Source organism: Gasterosteus aculeatus, chromosome 6 (genome assembly GCF_964276395.1).
Source record: "Gasterosteus aculeatus chromosome 6, fGasAcu3.hap1.1, whole genome shotgun sequence".
NCBI lineage: Eukaryota > Metazoa > Chordata > Actinopteri > Perciformes > Gasterosteidae > Gasterosteus > Gasterosteus aculeatus.
Window position 1 is genome coordinate 18,197,319 of NC_135693.1, and position 17,289 is coordinate 18,214,607.

The window sequence follows — 17,289 nt, forward strand, 5'->3', positions numbered from 1 at the left end:
AACGTTCCCCCTCCTCTAGTGGAGGACGTTGGGAGGTAAAAAAAAAATCTAAAGGGTTAACCAGACCACAGCGATGAAGTTTGATCTTTGTATTGTGCAACAGTGCTTTCTACCGTCACAACGTTACAAAACAATGGCTTAATAATTGTTTTCTTTACTGTAGCTAATAACCAGCCATGTTTTCATGTCTTCTGTTCAGTCAAACGTGTAATGTACACGTTTTTTCCAGTACTGGGTATTTCCTTGCATTTAAAACATCTGCACTGAATTTATCCAACATCTGGACATATATCAGGGTGGAAAATCTGAGGGGATGGTATTTAATTTTAGGTCACGTGTATTTATTTTTTTAGCTTCTTCAGTGAGAAGATAAATGACTTTTCTGTTATCTGTAACTGAGCTGAATATCTATTTGGTTTTGGACTGTTGATTACATGAAACCAGCTATCTGAAGACCACATAATGGGAATTTAAACCATGTGATCTAGCGATTAATTGATCAATAATTAAATAATTATTATTTTGCTCACTGTTGCAGCAAAATAACTTGTTGCCAATTCTTGACAGATTTCCTTTCTAGATGACTACAGGTTTTGGCTCTAGTTTTGTTTAGCCAACACGAACAAGACATCTTTTTTTATGAGGCACAAGTGAGCAAAATGCTCATAGACGCGGTTTGATTAACGCTCATCCGCTAAAGCGCTAAAAACCAATCCGAGCGCAGCGTGGATACCGTCAGACGTCTTGGTTGAGGGGGGGGTTTACTTTTGCTTTGTCACTAATCCTCCGCTCCGATCGGTGCAGTGATCCCTCTGAAGTGACGTTGGCCTCTGACCTGAATCCCGACCCCTCGACCCCTGTCAGCTCGCCGCTAGTAAAGTGGTCTCCTCCCCGTGTGGATTAGACCGTCTGACCGACTTAATGGCGTTTTTCCTTTATTCACAAACCTAAATGCTGTGTTCCCTTGAATTAGAACGTGGTTAGGGCTCATCTCAGAGGTGGGCACGAGGCGTTGTTGTCTAGATCTACGCACGTGACTAAATGTGCATTATCATGGAGAAATAATGGCTTGTTGATATTAAGTTTATAGAGTTATTTTGCTTTAATGTTGTTGTACTGGCTCTATACAACGGCTTTATTAATAGTCCAATGATTAATGTTTTGAAAGTAACATTAAAAAGTAATTTTCAGGTGCTTCCAGTCTGAAAGAAAACTATTCAGAAGAAAGATGGTGTGCTTTATAAGTAAAGGGCAGGACTGTGAATTGTTTGCTCTGCAGACGCCCAGTTTCTGTTGGTCGGCAGCCATCACCCGGCCGACCAACTCCTGGAGGAGGTTCTTCAAGGCTTTACTGTTCTTTTATTTTATTTTTCATCCTCGCAGGCCGCAGCCATGAGGAAACATCGGTCCTCCTCGCTGGGTTTTCCCTCTCTGCCCCTCCCGTCCCCCTCCGGTCCACGCCTCCTCATTTCTGGTCTTTAATTTCAATTAGCTCACGCTGATGGTTGACTTTGATGGCGTGAGCCTCTCGCCCAAACCTCCGCTCTCGCCTTCCCTTGTTGGTTTTGCGAAAGCCGCTGGCTTTAACTGCTGCGATCAGAATCTGACACAGACACTTACTCACGCACACGCATAAACACACACTCGGGACGCTGGACGATCTGCAGTGGCCGTCCTGTTAGAAAAGCACAATTAAACGATGGACAGGATACCGCTCGTCCTCCGATGTTTCCCGGCGACAAGATGTTCTTGTGAGACTAAAAACTGCAACAAACTCATGTTGTTGACCTTCAGACGTCATTGTTGCACCAGCCCGTTGTGAATTACACAAATTCTATTAAAGCCAATCATTTTTCTTTTTTTTTAGTTAATTTGTTTGGTTCAGCTCCAGCCAATGATAATTTAATCAATTCCCCTCTAAGGACAAATGCAAATACATTTAGCTGTTTCCCTGAGCAAAGTGACAAGTCAACAAGCCTGAGCAGATTTCTTGCAAGGCGTTAAATGGACACATCACAACTTTAAATGGCCTGTTTGGTTCAGCTTACAGATATAAAAATGTGCATAACTAAAATCACCATGGGAGACAAATGGCTCTTCATTGGCAGAAAAAAAAAACCTTTTCCACTGCAGATCACCTTCACGTTTTTAAACTTCAGAGTCTGTGTTTGTTCCCTCGTGCTCTGCTTTCCCTCTGATAGCATTCATGTGTTTATGCTCCGTCGCCGGCTGCATTCCCTGCGAGAGGACTGGTTTCACAGCTTTGTGCTCAGACTGTGGTTTCACACCTTTTTTTGTCTGACACGTCGCGCGTATAGGAATGAAAATGTCCCCGGCGGCTCCGAGCAGTTTGCGCTTCCAAACTAAATCCACGAGGATCTCTGGAAAAATTCTGCAGCTACTGGATGAATGGAGCTTTAAAATGCTTTTATTTGCAGCTTCTCTGGCTAACTTAATGTACATTTACTGAACTGAACTAAAACATTTTCATCCAGTTTAGGGGGAGCTTTTCTTTTGTTTAACAGCTTTACGCCGTTTCCACTCCGTTGATTACATCATTGTTCACATCAAAACGTTGGATGCAGATCTCCCACACACAAAGTTCACCGTTGTGCGTGGGAGATCTGTTTTCCCCGACGTCTCTTTTTCTTGGCACCGCCTTTCCATCGTGTGTGCGTGTGTGTGTGTGTGTGTGTGTTGGACAGAGAAAGCAGCAGCTGTTTTTTCACCAACCTCGTGACCGCTCTCAGCCCCCGTCTTCGGACATCTATTTTCTCCTCGTCTGTTCTATAATAACTCGGCGGCTGAATCCCCACCGCCGCTTTCCTCCCCTGAGGTGGAGCTAAACTCTCTTTCATTCACACACACACACACACACAGAAACTAGCATGTAAACATACTCACAGGCCTTGAAGCTGCAGGTCAGCTCATCAACACATTTCTTTCACTGTTCTTAAGTACATTTTCCGGCGTGTGTGCTAGTCCAGGCAGCAGCAGCGGGTTGGTGTTAGTGCGAAGGCGGTGTGGGCGGTTTCAAACCCCCTCCGTGGCCTGCTGCAGAGTGGCTGTTCACTGCTGACCTTTGACCTTAAGCTATTCATGTAAATGGTCCGTACAAAACATTTATCCAGAGTGTGAAATCCCCTTCTCTGTCATTAAATCAATAGTCGATAAATTATTACTTTCATTGTATTTAGATGAAATATGTGATTTAGTTCAAATTCACATACATAACGTAAACGATGTAAAATATGAGAACTTTTCTAGGGATCAGGCCCCTCGTGATATTTCCAGATTTAAATTTTCTGTGTTTCAGACTGTATACTTGTGTATTCTTACGTCAGGAGCTTGATTTTGTTAGTTGGCTGCTGGTGAGCCGCTTCCTCTTCAGTGTCTCTGCTCAGACTCCATGAACTGCTGCTCGGTGTTTGACTCTCCTCTCAAATCTCATGTTGTGAATATTAACTCGCTCTCCTGACATCTGCCTCCTTGGCTAAATAAAGCCTCCTTTTACTAGCTCTGTGTTGTCCAATAAAGAGGCTTCTGTGTTTGAGGGGACGAGGAGGAGGACACTCTGACTGCCACAGTGCTCCACCTATTTCTTTACAGGGATCTAGTGATTGAGAACATTTGAGTCCAGGAAGTCTTGAAGGTTCCATTGGTTCTTGAAAGAGTTTTGGTAAATTCAGAGAAGCGTTTGTCTCTTCCATGGGGTCCTGGGAGCCTCACTAGTCCCTTGCAGTTGGGGGATTGGGGTCTTCCAGAAGCTTCCATTGGTAATTGGGGCCGAGGAGCATCTCATTAGAGTTTATATTTATGACTGTGTTGACCTCATGCGTCAGCATTTGTTTGTACTCTGGTGATACTGGAACTGTTCCTGTTTATTCCTGTAAAGTCATTACAAAGTGTTTGATGGTTGCTGAGCTATGAAATAATTCTAGTTTAATTATTCTTGGTTTGTCTCCCTGACAGGTCATTAATTCATTGCGATGGTGGCCTGAATCCGGCCGGCTTCCTTTGGCTCAAGACTACGTTTCCCATGGAGCTGTGCATTGACACACACACTGTTGTACCATGGAGCCACCAGTCAGGTATGGAAACGCACGCACACACACACACACACACTGGTCAGAAGCCCGGTTCCCTTCAGTCGGTGTGTAACGTCTACAGGATTTTTTTATTGTGGTTACATAAAGAGTGATACTGGGTGGCTTTACCTTGTGTGTCCACACATGCACACACACAATCCTTAAAAAAAACAACTTGATTAGCCAGCCCCCCCCCATCCTCCTGCTCTTTGAGGAGATTAACCCCTTGACCCCGGTGCCGAAGGCAAAGCGAGCCAATCAGAAGGCTTCCTGGCTTTTAATTACAGGCTCCGATTGAGTCATTTGAGCTGTCATCTGGTGTGATTAATAACCAAGCGAGAGCAGGAAGAGCGGTGATTACACTGAGCTCAAAGTGTGTGTCATATCCACATGTGTGTCTGTGTGAAAGTTGAATTCATGCCTTCATGTCAGAAAGGTTTCTGCGTGCGTGAGTCTGTTTTTGGTCAAAAAGATATCCGTTAAGCACATTGTGGGAAGTTGTAAGACAAATGATCGTTACCTTTTGAAAGCACCGTAATGGAATTAATGTTACAGGAGCTGCGTAATAAGCGCGACTTTACCACAGAGGGACTCTGAACACTTTACTTTGTCGAGCACCTGGTAAGGAATTATTAAATAAAAGTTTTTCTTTTTTTATCCCGCAAACACTTACAGTCAACAGCTGTTTTCCATTAATTTTTCATTCAGTGGAGTTAAATCGATTAAACGGCGCCGGTTCTCTGGGAGAACGTGACCTCGTGTTACAACGAGGCGGATTTCAGGACCAAGAAGTGACTCAAGCTCGCTGTCAGACCTTCAAACAGAGCCGGCCAGTCTGCCGCACAAAATCGCTCCCATGTGTCCCTCAACCCCCCCCTCCAACTCCACCCACACACACACAACTCCACCCTCTCTCACGCACACGCACACGCACCACCCTGCACGCTTCACCCACGCAGGGCAGGCCGGCTCAGCTTAAAGTTCCCGGCGCAGATACGAGGTTATACTACATTAACATTAACTCTAATTCTGTTTCATTCGCTCTAATGGCCGCCGCCCCCCTCCCCCCCCCCCCCGGCCTTCACTATTTTTGGATTCTGCTGGTTGTCAGAAACTCTGCAGTCAGTCATAAATTCCTCAGACGCCCATCTGAGCGAGTCGCTGTGGAGAACTCGCAGTCACAGCTTCACTCTTATCTGAGGTTAATGAGTCCTGAAGCGCCCCCCCGTCTTAATTTCAAGGAGCACGGAGCAACGGCTGCGAGCGGCCAGGATCAGGAGAGATATGTATAATGTATAAAACGATCACAAGAATGGAGAAGCTTTCCTACCCACATATTTAAAAGGCTTTGCTCCTCTTGTCGTGTATAAAAAGAGCCTAAATGAATGCTGTAAATTGGCGTCTTGGTCAGTGTAAGCAAATGATTGAACGAACCCCATCCGTGTTTATTATAAGCAGTTTAAACTGGACATTCAAAGTCGTCTAATCTGACACACACTTTGTAACGTCATTCAGCACCTCTTTCAAAGTAAAGTTACAAAGCACCAGGAAAAAAAAAATGGCTAATAAGATCCCGTCCTAAAAATACAGCATACAAATATAAAGACTATTTAAACAATAGTTTCATTGATTCTTTAAAGGGCAGACTCGCACACACAAGAAAACACAGCCATCTCCTTGTGTCTCATTAGAAATCATTCTTTATAAACTCGTCACTCCATTTCTGCCCAACTGTTCTTCTTGGTTATTTGGACATTGAACCCTGAAAAGTAAACTGATTTCTGATCTTGTTCCCAAAAACATTCATTTTTCCTTTTATGTTTTTCTGTATTTACTAGATTCCTCTTTTTCTGTCTTGAAGCCTTTTCTTTGCCGTCTTTGTTTACCCGTAACTTTCTATTTCTGATTATACATTTGATTTTTATATTGTGTTATTTCTTTTTTTCTCCTCCTTTACACAAACTCTCGGGACCACCTGTGTCGTTGTTCAGTCCATGCATGGCTCTGTGGCCTGGCCGTAGTTTCCAAGGCGACACGGTGGATGAAACCATCCAGCCTCCTTTCACGGAGTCCGGCCTCTGACCACACACACACACACACACACACACACACACACAGACAGCCAATGTTCTGTCTGCTACAGTTAGTTATATTTTAGTTGTATGTCTCTGGGGAAAGCTGTCTAAGTTCCAGTTCTGTCTCCAGTTTCCATTTCTTCATACTGGGATCAAACCAGTTTGGCCTGCGAGCAGCAGCTGAGGCAGAAAATGACTTTTTCCAAATGGAAAATTGTCCATAAAAGAAGTTCTCAACGTCTGAGTCGGATTGGCTCAAAATGCTGCTGACCTCTGACAGAAATGTGATTGACAGTTTGAGGAGGGCGGGGCTTAATGGCACTCTGGTTCCCTCATCTACAAGTGGAATGGTGGTTTTTCATTTTTGATTGAATTCCTTGAATGAATAATGTTTTTAATATTAGTGATATAATATACTGATAATTATTTCCAATGCCGTCATATTCATACAATATTTGATTTAAATACCTAAAAATCTGTCTAGATTTTGTTCACCTCCCTTGAAACTATTTTACCGATGGTATATGGAGCTTGGTTCTGTATAATATAACAGCAGCAGTCAACTGGCCTAACTGGGAGGACTGTGTTGTGTGGAGAACTTCCCAGTCCTCTGGTGTCTACTCGCTAATCAGTGTGATTTATGATCATGATGCTGGTCTTTATGATGTTGAGTATGTTTTACGGCTCTGCTGTGGTGGGGAAAAGGCAACACTGCCGGTGATGGATAGACCTGTTTCTATGGCGATTTAGAGTGATTAAAATCACCTTTTTAGGGAGCCATGTTGAACTGGTTTATTACTTTTGAGACCAGGCTCCATGTCTGTTTTGTCTCAATCGTGTCCACAGGGTGTTTGAGCAGATCGGCACTAATGGCTTATTTTTAATCATCACAAACATCCAGAAAGTCAATTTTAAGTGACTACTTCTACTCAAAAATGAGCTTATCACATTTTTATACCCATGATTTCTATGTACAAAAAGAGTTCTCAGCTGATTGAAGGTGGTTTGTTTACACGACATAGAGATTCCTATTCTTTGCGGTTGTAGAATTATCCATGATTCAGCTTGACCTAGAGGTAAAAAAACAGTACTGATTCAAATGAATTGATGGAATCAATATATCGCCCAGCTCTCCTTCACGTGGACCTGTACGGCCCCTTCGGATGCTGTGTAATTTGTTGTGCTGTAACCTGATAAATAAAGAGAGGGTGCGGGGGGGCTGAAGCTGCTCTGCAGACCTTCTTGGCCTCTAATGAAGTTATGCTTCTCTGCAGGACTGCACGCTCGCCCTCCTCGTATTCATTTGTGTCTCTGAGACAGAGATTCAATCTCTGCCAGATTCAATTCCCTCTGAGATCACAAAGGCTAAAAACCCCAAACTGTGCGGCGCTGCTTGCTTTTTTTTTGTAACGGCTGCATTCACAATAAGCTTTGTAGAAGAGTTCAAAGTGGACGTTTATCTGCACAACGGAACTTTGAAAATTCAGTTGCGCTGGTTTGAAGAACACCCGACGCTCGTGTTTAAACTATCCTCTTGACAAGGCTTTCCTGAGACTGTATGAGATCACTGCGAATAAACACTGCTCAATAGATCTATTGATTATATACCTAGTTGTATCAAACCGCAGCGCCTGTCACAAGATACACGATCCAAGAGTAAATTGGCCCGGTGAGGTAATTTAATAATCAAGCAATACTCAATTAAGATGTTTTTGACTTGATCAGTTTTTAGTGCCCTTTAAGACTAAGATACTCTCATTAAATAGGTTACAGGTCACTTCAAATAGAACTAACGGGTGAAGCGGGACTGTTATCTGGGTGCTTGGTGTAATTCCCACTGTGCCCAACAACCAACACCAAACAATTTGTGGTAGAAGAAGAGTATTCCAGATTCATTTGTGTGACTGACCAAAGAAGAAGAAGAATGATGAGGAGGAGGAGGAGGCAGCAGAAGATGCAGGGAGGAAGAGAGTATTCTTATGCTAATCCATCGCCGGGGACGAGGCGCAGCGCAGCCGAGCAAACAATGGCACTGGAGCCAGAAAGTCTGGCCTGCAGTCTCCCAGGCCCTGAAAGGCATGTCGGGCAGCGCGCCGACACCAACAGGGAGGCTGCTGCTGCTGCTGCTGCTGCTGCTGCACCCAGAGGCCCGCCTGCAAGGAGGGGGCCCCGGAGGGGAAGGGGGAACGGGGCCACGCTGGAGGGAGCGAGAGGAGAAAAAGTGAAAGTAGAGAAGGGAGGACGTGTTGGACAGAAATAAGGAAAGAAGTCAAAAGGGGATAAATATGATACTGGAAAGTGGAGTAATAAACGCTAAATATCTCATTGAAAGGGAAAAATACAATTTTATCGTGTAATGTATAACTTCATCATCAAATAACTCCGGTGGTCTGATGTGTTGTCACAGCAGACGGTGAGAAAGTTCCTTCACTACAAACAGAACAACATTATGATGATCTGTTGGTGAACCACACCAAGTTGTGCTGGTAAAGTTGTTCGGTTTTGCTCGGTATCACATTCGATTCTATTTTCTGACGTTTCATATTGATAAGCTCCATATTAATTGGTCTGATAAGAAGCTAGAGGTGAAAACTGATTCATGAAAACAAAACGGTCTCAGTCCGTGCTCCGTCCCAGCTGCCCCGTCTTTATTTCTCCACCTCACCGATCCCAATCTCCCTCATTACTATATTTATTTGTAGAGCTCTGGAGCTGAGCGCTCATGCCATCGGGCCTCTGTGGCGTTTATTTAGTCTGCCGCCGTTCTCCGAGAGCAGGAAGTGGAGACGCATTAAGGCTTGATTATTGCTGTCTGGCCCCTATGCGATGGATTATTAATGCCTCGCTACCAACGTCTGGTATCATTTTCCCGTATTTTAACAGCTCTGCGAGGAGCTGTAAAGTTAATAAATTACGCGTGGACTCGAAGTAGCTGGGAAAACTTACTTAAAGCATTTGTGAAGCCGTAGGTTTGAGTCCGGTTGAGTCAAGCACGAGGCGCAGGCAGGTTGATGGATTCACAACTTTTAAAGACATCCTCTGCAGTGACGGAAGATATTTCTCTTTCTAGGGAATTCTTATGACATTTTTTATCATGAAACAAATTGTGTCCGTGGTGACGACGCACAGTCAAGTACTGTTTGTCCTGTTTTGTCAAATTGCCAATATCATCATTTTAAATTGGTTGTTTTAGCAAAATTATGTTTAAGAAAGTTCATAATGGGGAAATAAATTCAACCTATTGCAAAACAAGTAAAGTACAGCAAATTTCAAGAAACATTATTATGTATGATTCATTAAAATAGAAATATGAAAAATCAAGCTGAAAGTGTACAATGTATTTGTTAAGAAGTTATTTGTAAATGTCTCAAAAGAGTTTTGAGAAACTAGCTAAAGCTTCGTTTTTTGCGTCTTAATCGGCAGATTCCTTTAAAATTCCTTTTGTCATTTAACTGATTGATTCACTGACTCAAAGTTGATTCTTGACCTTAAATACCTCCCAAAACATCTGGAGATATGAACTCGATATAAACTCACTCTGCTAATTGAGTTATGTTTAAATTTGAAATTTTGGCTCAAACTACTATCAAGACATTGAGGTTGTTGGAATCGAGCCTCTAACCCGCTGGGTGTTGGTGCCTCGCTCTGCATTACACTGACTATACAACCCGCTGCCGGCGCCACCGCTCATGGCAGCGTGATATGACTTTACACAATAGTTTTTATTGCCAGCTACCTCTCCATCCAAATGAAAAGTTATTATACCCAGAAGCCTTTTAAAGCGCTCTCTGTCTTCTACGGCTCTTAACGCGCCGCTTGGGTTTCCAGCCCGCCTGATTTCCCAGCATCCCCGGAGCAGCGTGACCCAGAGTCCCGTCTCCCCCCCCCCCCCCCCAACCCCCACTGAGGGCGACTGGCGACGGCTCAGTGGTTCCCTGTACGGGTGTTTTTATTCTGCACAGGTGGGACCGCTAACAATGCCTCCTTTCATTTGCCCGTCCTGCAAGACTCTCATGTCACGTCCAGGTGAGCCGGAGGAGCCGCGGCACATTAACCTCCTGAGTTAGAGCAGCGCTAACTGTTGTGTAACAAAGGCAAAAATATATAACGCGTTGACCTCAATGCTCGTTACAGCGGATTGTTGCACGTCAACATCTTAACCAGCCACCAACACGGACCAACATGGTACATTTAGTAGATAGTTATCAGAAGAGCATGAGTGGGCAGACTCTGGTATCTGCATTTATTCATTAAATCTCTGCTGGCGGAAAGAGTTTGTTGTTTGACTGAGAAACAGAAGAAGGATAACAGACGAGTCTGAACAGGAGGAGGAGTGAAAATTTGAGGGTTTTGGCTTTGGAAGATCTTTCATCTCTTGAAGTTACATTTAGTTTTTCTGCAAGTTGATCGATGCTATTGTTTGTGGTATCTCAGCCTCCATACGTGTGTGTAAAATGTATACTTGTATATTAAACGCAATCGTCTCACCTTGTGTCTGATGAATCAGGGCGGGTGGGGGTGAGGAGGGGTTTGCGTACCGCAGAGGCAGCTTCCTGTCTTAGGGACTCAAAACTCATAACAAACGATCCTTCCACAACCCTCTTTCTCTCTCGGTGTGTTTGTGTTATCTCACAGTCGTCTTCCTGCTGTTGTTGTTTGGTCTCTACGTGGAGCCACAAACTCCACGTTCGTTGTGGCAGTGAGGCGCAGATTCCTCCACGCGGTTATCGTCACAGTGACGCTGACCCGCAGATAAATATGTGAGGATTTGACATAATGCAGAGCTGTCCAACCTCAAAACGGTCCTTGAGTTGATGAGGACCAAAATGTCCTGGACCACTACGGTGGTTTAAAGCTGACAAAGAAGGCAAAACAAGCCCACCCTTGCGTCCCCTTTCCACTCATTCACATGCGATAATACACACATGCACATTACTCCCGTGTACTCGCCATGTCCTGTATGGTATTGTGTGCGTCAGTGTGTTTTTGTTCTCGGTCTCCTCAGCCACGGATGTGTGAAAAGTGGGTCGCAGGTCGGGCCTCTTTGTCCCCCCCGGGCAAATGAAAAGTGACGGACACCAACCACGCATCACCACTAATTCTCTCTCTCTCTCTCCCCCCCCCCCCACACACACACACACACACACACTCACACACACACTCACATCCCTCACACTAATTGCCCCGTGCCTTCATGAGCGCTGCACAGGGCCTGTGGCTGTAATTTGCAGGACATCCTTGGACAAATTATTTGGTGGTTAGTTGGACCGTTGGAGGCTAGCGCCGATCCGGCTCGGGTTACCGGGTCACTGCACCCCGAATAAGAGGGAGAGAGGGGGCCGATGTTTAAATCGACCTCATTCTGGATCTTCTTTCTTCAGGGTTTTGGACCCAAAGAGCCAGTGAGACAGAAGACCTGATATTGTGATATCACCGTCCCGTCCTCCCAGCCTCCGGCCGTCCCTCCTGCTCGTCTTCCTGTGGATCATCCTCTCTGAGGCCTCGTCTGGGCGCCTGGAGCTACTCCCCTCCCTCCCCCTCCCCCCATCCCCGACTCCCCCCACCTCCCTCGACTCCCGCTGTGGATTAAAGCCTTTTATCGGGACTCTGCGCGTCAGCTGACCAGAGAGCTCCTGATCACAGAGCCCGGCCCGCTCTGGGCCCGGTGTCGGTCCGGTCTCTGCTGCAGGATGGCAGGTCTCCGGTTCTGTTTGGCTCTGACGGCTGCCGCTCTGCTGCTGAGCCTCTCGACTGACGGTAAGACCTTTAAACATCTGATCTGCTGCTTGATTCTCATGGGGTTTTTTATTCATGGAAAATCCCAAACCAAACTTTTTTTAAAGTAACATAACGGTGATTTTGATGGTACAGATTACTCTGGTTACCATTGACACACGGAAAAGGGACCTTTATTCAGATAGTGTCACAAGCAGCTGGCTACGAGAGGGGAAATCCGTTTATTTTATTGTAATTAAAAAATTGTATTAAAACAAACAAGTGCTTGATTTATGCTGCTTAACCTTATGAACTTTGACTCCCACAAGACTGCACATGGGGGTGTTTCACGACCGGGACATTTACAAAAAAAAAATCCCATATTGTCCCAAATATATACGACCACGTGTGAAGTCTGTTTGGAAAGGCAGGGTTTTCATGTATTGCTTCAATGCTTTTCCAGTCGGCATGCTGGATTGTTGCACTGTGCTATTAGTCAAGACTGGTCGAAATACATAAGAAGCATCATCCACAGAGATGAGATGCTTCTTTTTTTGACTTTTAACCACGGAGGGAGTTTCAGCTGCAGTTACTCATTAACCCTTCAGTTTGTTTTCAGTGAGATAAGCAGTACATTAACATTAAACGTCATTATGTCACTACTCTGTAATCAGAACCCGCCTCCCCGTGCACACAGATCTGTCTCAGAGGACTTTTCTTAAAGCTGTGATTAAGTGTCAATTGGCTGATAATGGAGGGACTTTAGAAATGAACCCGTGAAAACAATGAATTCTCTAAAAAGCAAAAACACATCAGACAGGAGAAACTTTTTTTTAAGCTCAGATTTTGCTTTGGGGAAAAGACTAAAACCTCAATATATATTTTAATTATGTATCAGCATAAAGCGTCTGCGTCCAGTCACAAAAACCGCCGCCCTTAACATGAGAAAGGTCACCTGCTGACCTCCCGGCACACAGAGCGGGCTGATAAGAGCAGGGCGGCTCAGGGTGACGGGCTCTGATCGACTCGCACTGTTTGACTATCTCTGCAGGAAAAGGAGAGACCGCCTCTGCCGTCTTATCGCGCTTTTCTTTGTTTATTCACATTTTCAGACTTCAGCTTCACTTATTCTGTTTACAATGGATTACTTTCACTTGAAAGTGCGAATGCAACCCACTCAACAGCTTTTGCACTCACTTAAAATTTCCAGTGATGGTCCACCCCCCCCCCCCCCCCCCCTAAATAAATCCCCCACCACTCGTCCCTGCAGGAAGCTGTTGAGCTGATTGTTGCCGCTCTTATTTCCCCTGTGCACATTAACTGTTTCCTGTATGTCGCTGTACGAGTTGTCAGCGGCGCTAAATGCTCCAAACCGCCATTGTTCTCCGGAAATATCCCTCAGCCCTCCGGAGACGGACTCGACCCCTTTGAAACCCGCTTTGTTTCCTCTCTGTGGAACCCTTTTCTGCCACACAGAGACCGAGCGTTGTGACTGATTTCGCACTTCTACTGTTTCTTAAACCTGATTTTCTGATTTAGACCAGTGAGAGATCGGCAACAATTCACGCTTCAGGCAACAATTCACCATTCATATGATTTTTTTCTTCTTTTACAAGTATTTGAATCGAGGTCAATTTGATATTCAGAGCAGCAAACGGGTATTCACTGCATACGGATTCAGTGTAGTAATAACCTGAGCAGAGCGATGAAGCCACCGCGTGTGTGTCTGTTTGTGTGATATCGGAGCCTCTCCCTGATTAGTTGTTGTAGCCGGGTCGGCTGTGATTGTGCCCCAATGGTTAGCTCACATCCTCCGCTCTGCACTGCACTTATGTGCCTGATAACGCAGTCGCCATTCCCCCCCCCCCCCACTGCATGCTCTGTCATTACTTCTGCCGGTGTTTGTTTGCACTCAGTGCTGTTAGCATCGCCGCCATGTCGAGACCCGTTGAAAGGCTTTAGCTCTTCTTGATCAATTAAAACACTCCACTAGTTCCCAAGATGTCTTCACGTGTGCACAACCCAAAGGGAACCGTTGTCCTATGACGTCGACAGCGTACGGGAACAATTTGGCATTTATCTTTGACTTGATGACAGATTCATTGTTTATCAGCAATAAATGCCCCAAATAGTGTGGACTAAATGTAGGGATATTTTGGGCAAACTGACTAGAGCCGGGTTAATTGTAGACTCTAGGTAAAGTGTTAAACAGGACAACCTGTCAGGACATGAGCGGCCTTCAAAATAAGAGCCCAAGTAACAATGCTACAGCGTTTCCACCAATCTCGATGTCCCAGCTTTTGCTGAGAAGAAAACACCAGAGCTTGAATATTAAGCTGAACCACCTTCAAAGGCCCTTTCAGTCAGGGATGTCGTTGTACAACTTCTCTCGGGCGATAAGAGACCGCGTTGAGGGAGCAAGAGGTGACGAAGCTGGTTTCAGGAGGGTCATCAGCCGTGTGACGTCTCCTCCGTCAGACTGAAGACACCTCCAGCATGACAAAGGAAATCGGTCTCTCCTCTCAACAGTTAGGATGTTCATTTGGATCATTTAGATGTGAACAAGACTCCTCCCCAAAATACTTTCCACGTTGTAAGATATTTTAAAACAAGTCTCTACAAGTCATAGAGATTATGTCATCAAACTATCGAATCAATGAAAGTCTGCAGGAGGAGCTTCACATTGTATTTAGGTCAGACTTGAGCGTTGTTTAGCACAAGAAAAGGCTTCCTCTGTCTGTTGATGAGCATTTTGGGAGATCGCGTCTTGTCTTGATGAAAAATAGCTGCAATTCTTTTCTTCTATCGTTCTGAATGGATTCACAAAAAACCCAAATCCCTTCAGGTGGGAGTGAGGGCACGGGGCAGCATCGGAACGGTTCACAGCCCAACTTTTATCCAATGGTCTTTTGGATTTAATGACCTAAGAAGGAGCTTTGCAATATGGAGATTAAATTATAGTGTGAATATGTTGTACTCGTCACATACAGTATCATTTAAACGGACTCCTGGGCATTTTCCCCTTTTCACAAAGATGTAATGAACCTGTGACTGTGACTTTTATTTCATTCTCATATATTTTGAACCCCGGCTGCTCCATGTCGAAGTGTCCCTGAGCAAGACACCAAACGCCTAACTGCTCCGCGGGCGCCTTTACCGCAGCACGCTGCGCCCGCTGTGTGGGACGGGTTAAATGCACACAACAAATTCCTTCATGTGTAATGTAATACTTGGCATCTTCTTCCTCTTCTTCTTCTTCTTCTTCTCTGTTTGGACGAACAGCAGGCGTGAAAACATTTACACCGTTTAACCGTAATGTTTGAATTAGAAGATTGTTTTAAAAAGAGGCTGTCGGACACCAAACGTCTTGTGTTGAAAAAAGCCTTTTTATAAACAAAGTTGTTAAATGTTTTATTTTGTTTTTAAGTCAAGCAGACTTGCAAACGCATTTCTTTTAATAAACATTTATTATAAGTTCATTTCAGTTCCTGACAATTGCGATGAGAGGTGTGATCTAAAATACAACCAATAAAATGACCACACTTAAAACTATTAAACATCACCATCTGATCGCATCATCCACAAGTAGAAAAGGTGCTTCAGATAGAGTTTGACGTATTAAAACAGCCACTCGTTTAACAACAACGGCACCTCTGTCCTCGGCCCTGCTGTAAAGTCCGTGTTTACAGATCATTTGTTTGTTTTAGAACTCATGCTGTCCCAGGCGGGTGGAGTTTATCACCTCAGGGTAGTTCAAAGCGTGGCTGGTACATTTCCAACACGGAGGAGAAGATAACAATGACTCACAGATTGCCTTTGACCCGCCTCTCCTTCATCCACACTTTTAAAACAAGCATCTGAGACGGCCCAGGTGGTAAAACAAGCGCCCTATGGCCTGCTTTTACCAGCAGCTGGTCCACATTCACTCATTCCTTATTAATAAAGATCCAAAGATGTGATATGTATTAGTAGTAACGGTAATATAAAACAGCCACACAGGAAAACGCTCTAATACTTGAGAGAGTAGAGGATATGAACACTTCCTCCACTACAGTAAAATGAAGTATTGATTTTAATTAATCTTGATCAACTCAATTATTCTTCACCATATTCTATTTTCATTTTTTTACAATGTTGGTATCCGTATTGACTTTGAGCCAGCCGCTTTATTTCTCTGCATGTTTGCAGTCGGTGAGTCATTGTTGACTGACTCCGTCGTAAAGAGTCTCTGCAGGAGACTTTGCGTCCGCAGACCACACCGACTGCTTCGACCCAAAAGCGAGCGCCCGCTTTCAGCAACTGGAACGTGGCGGGCGATGAAACAAACGCACCCCAGTCTGCTTTTAACCCACTCTACCGTAAATCTTCTATGATGTTTTTTGATGAACTAATTGATCACAAACCAAAATTATTAAAAACTCTACAAATAGCCAGACAGAACCCACGATGACGTCCTCAATTGTGGCTTTGTTCAACCAGAAGATTCATTCGCTCCTTCTTTTTTTTTTGGTTTGATCAACATGCTTCATGTTTGCAGACAGTGAGTCATTGTGGACTGAGTCACAGTCGTAAAGGTTCTCTGCATGAAAGCTGAGCAGTGAGCACGTTAAAGTGTTTTAAAGAGAGGGAGAGGACGGCGTTGCTCTGCTGCTGGATGTAAATAAACGGGAGGCCTGAAACGACGCTGTGCCTTTAAGAGTCTGATTACCGGCCCGCTGTCTGCCAGACCTCAGTCTCCACTCCGACTGCAATTAAGCACACATGTGCACGGAGAGGAGAGCCGCCATTTCCAGCCTCCCGCACACCCACCATCCCCTTCACGTCTCCTTCCTCTTTTCTCTCTTCAGCCAATCACAGCGGCCCTGAGCCCAGAGAGGGACGCGCCGCCTCGGCTGGGTGCGAGGTGGCTCCTCAAAACCAGCCGTTTTTCTTCCTATTCCGTTCTGCTTTCTCGATCTCGTGTCCAATCTGCAGAGTCACAGGACGTCTGTCTCTAAACCGAAGAGAGAAAAGTACTTTACCCCCCTTTTCTCTCTTCAGGCCACCACAGACAGACTGTTGCCGTGGTTACCAGGCAGCTGCAAGTGTGGCTCTGCGGGCAGTTCGTGTCCAGACATGACAACGTGCATGTCTGCACACCTCACGCTGTTTTTATATTGAGCTTAGAGAGAGACGGGAAGTCGATGAGGAGGATTAAAGGAGGACTGTAGATAAACGAAAGACCGAGAAGGATTAAGACTCCTCTTTGCCTCTGCGTTACTTTAGTAAAGTTAATATAAGTTATACAATATAGATTTTATAGCTAAAGCAATTAATCAGAACGTCAAAAGTAATCGTCATTTAACATAGAGGGTAATTATTCTGCCACAACAAATTAATAACACACGCACACAATTACAATAATGATCATC

At 44.7% G+C, this 17,289-nt stretch overlaps 1 protein-coding gene across 1 annotated transcript in view; it reads left to right on the forward strand.

The window, feature by feature from the left end:
- The window catches only part of LOC120820899 (bone morphogenetic protein receptor type-1A), a 29,968-nt gene that overhangs the window by 6,767 nt on the left and 5,912 nt on the right, over positions 1-17,289 (forward strand). Inside the window, exons 2-3 of the mRNA XM_040179133.2 lie at positions 3,973-4,091; positions 11,545-11,920. Of these exons, the coding sequence (XP_040035067.1) occupies positions 11,854-11,920 (67 nt within the window). The 5' untranslated portion in view covers positions 3,973-4,091; positions 11,545-11,853. The remainder of the gene's footprint in view (positions 1-3,972; positions 4,092-11,544; positions 11,921-17,289) is intronic.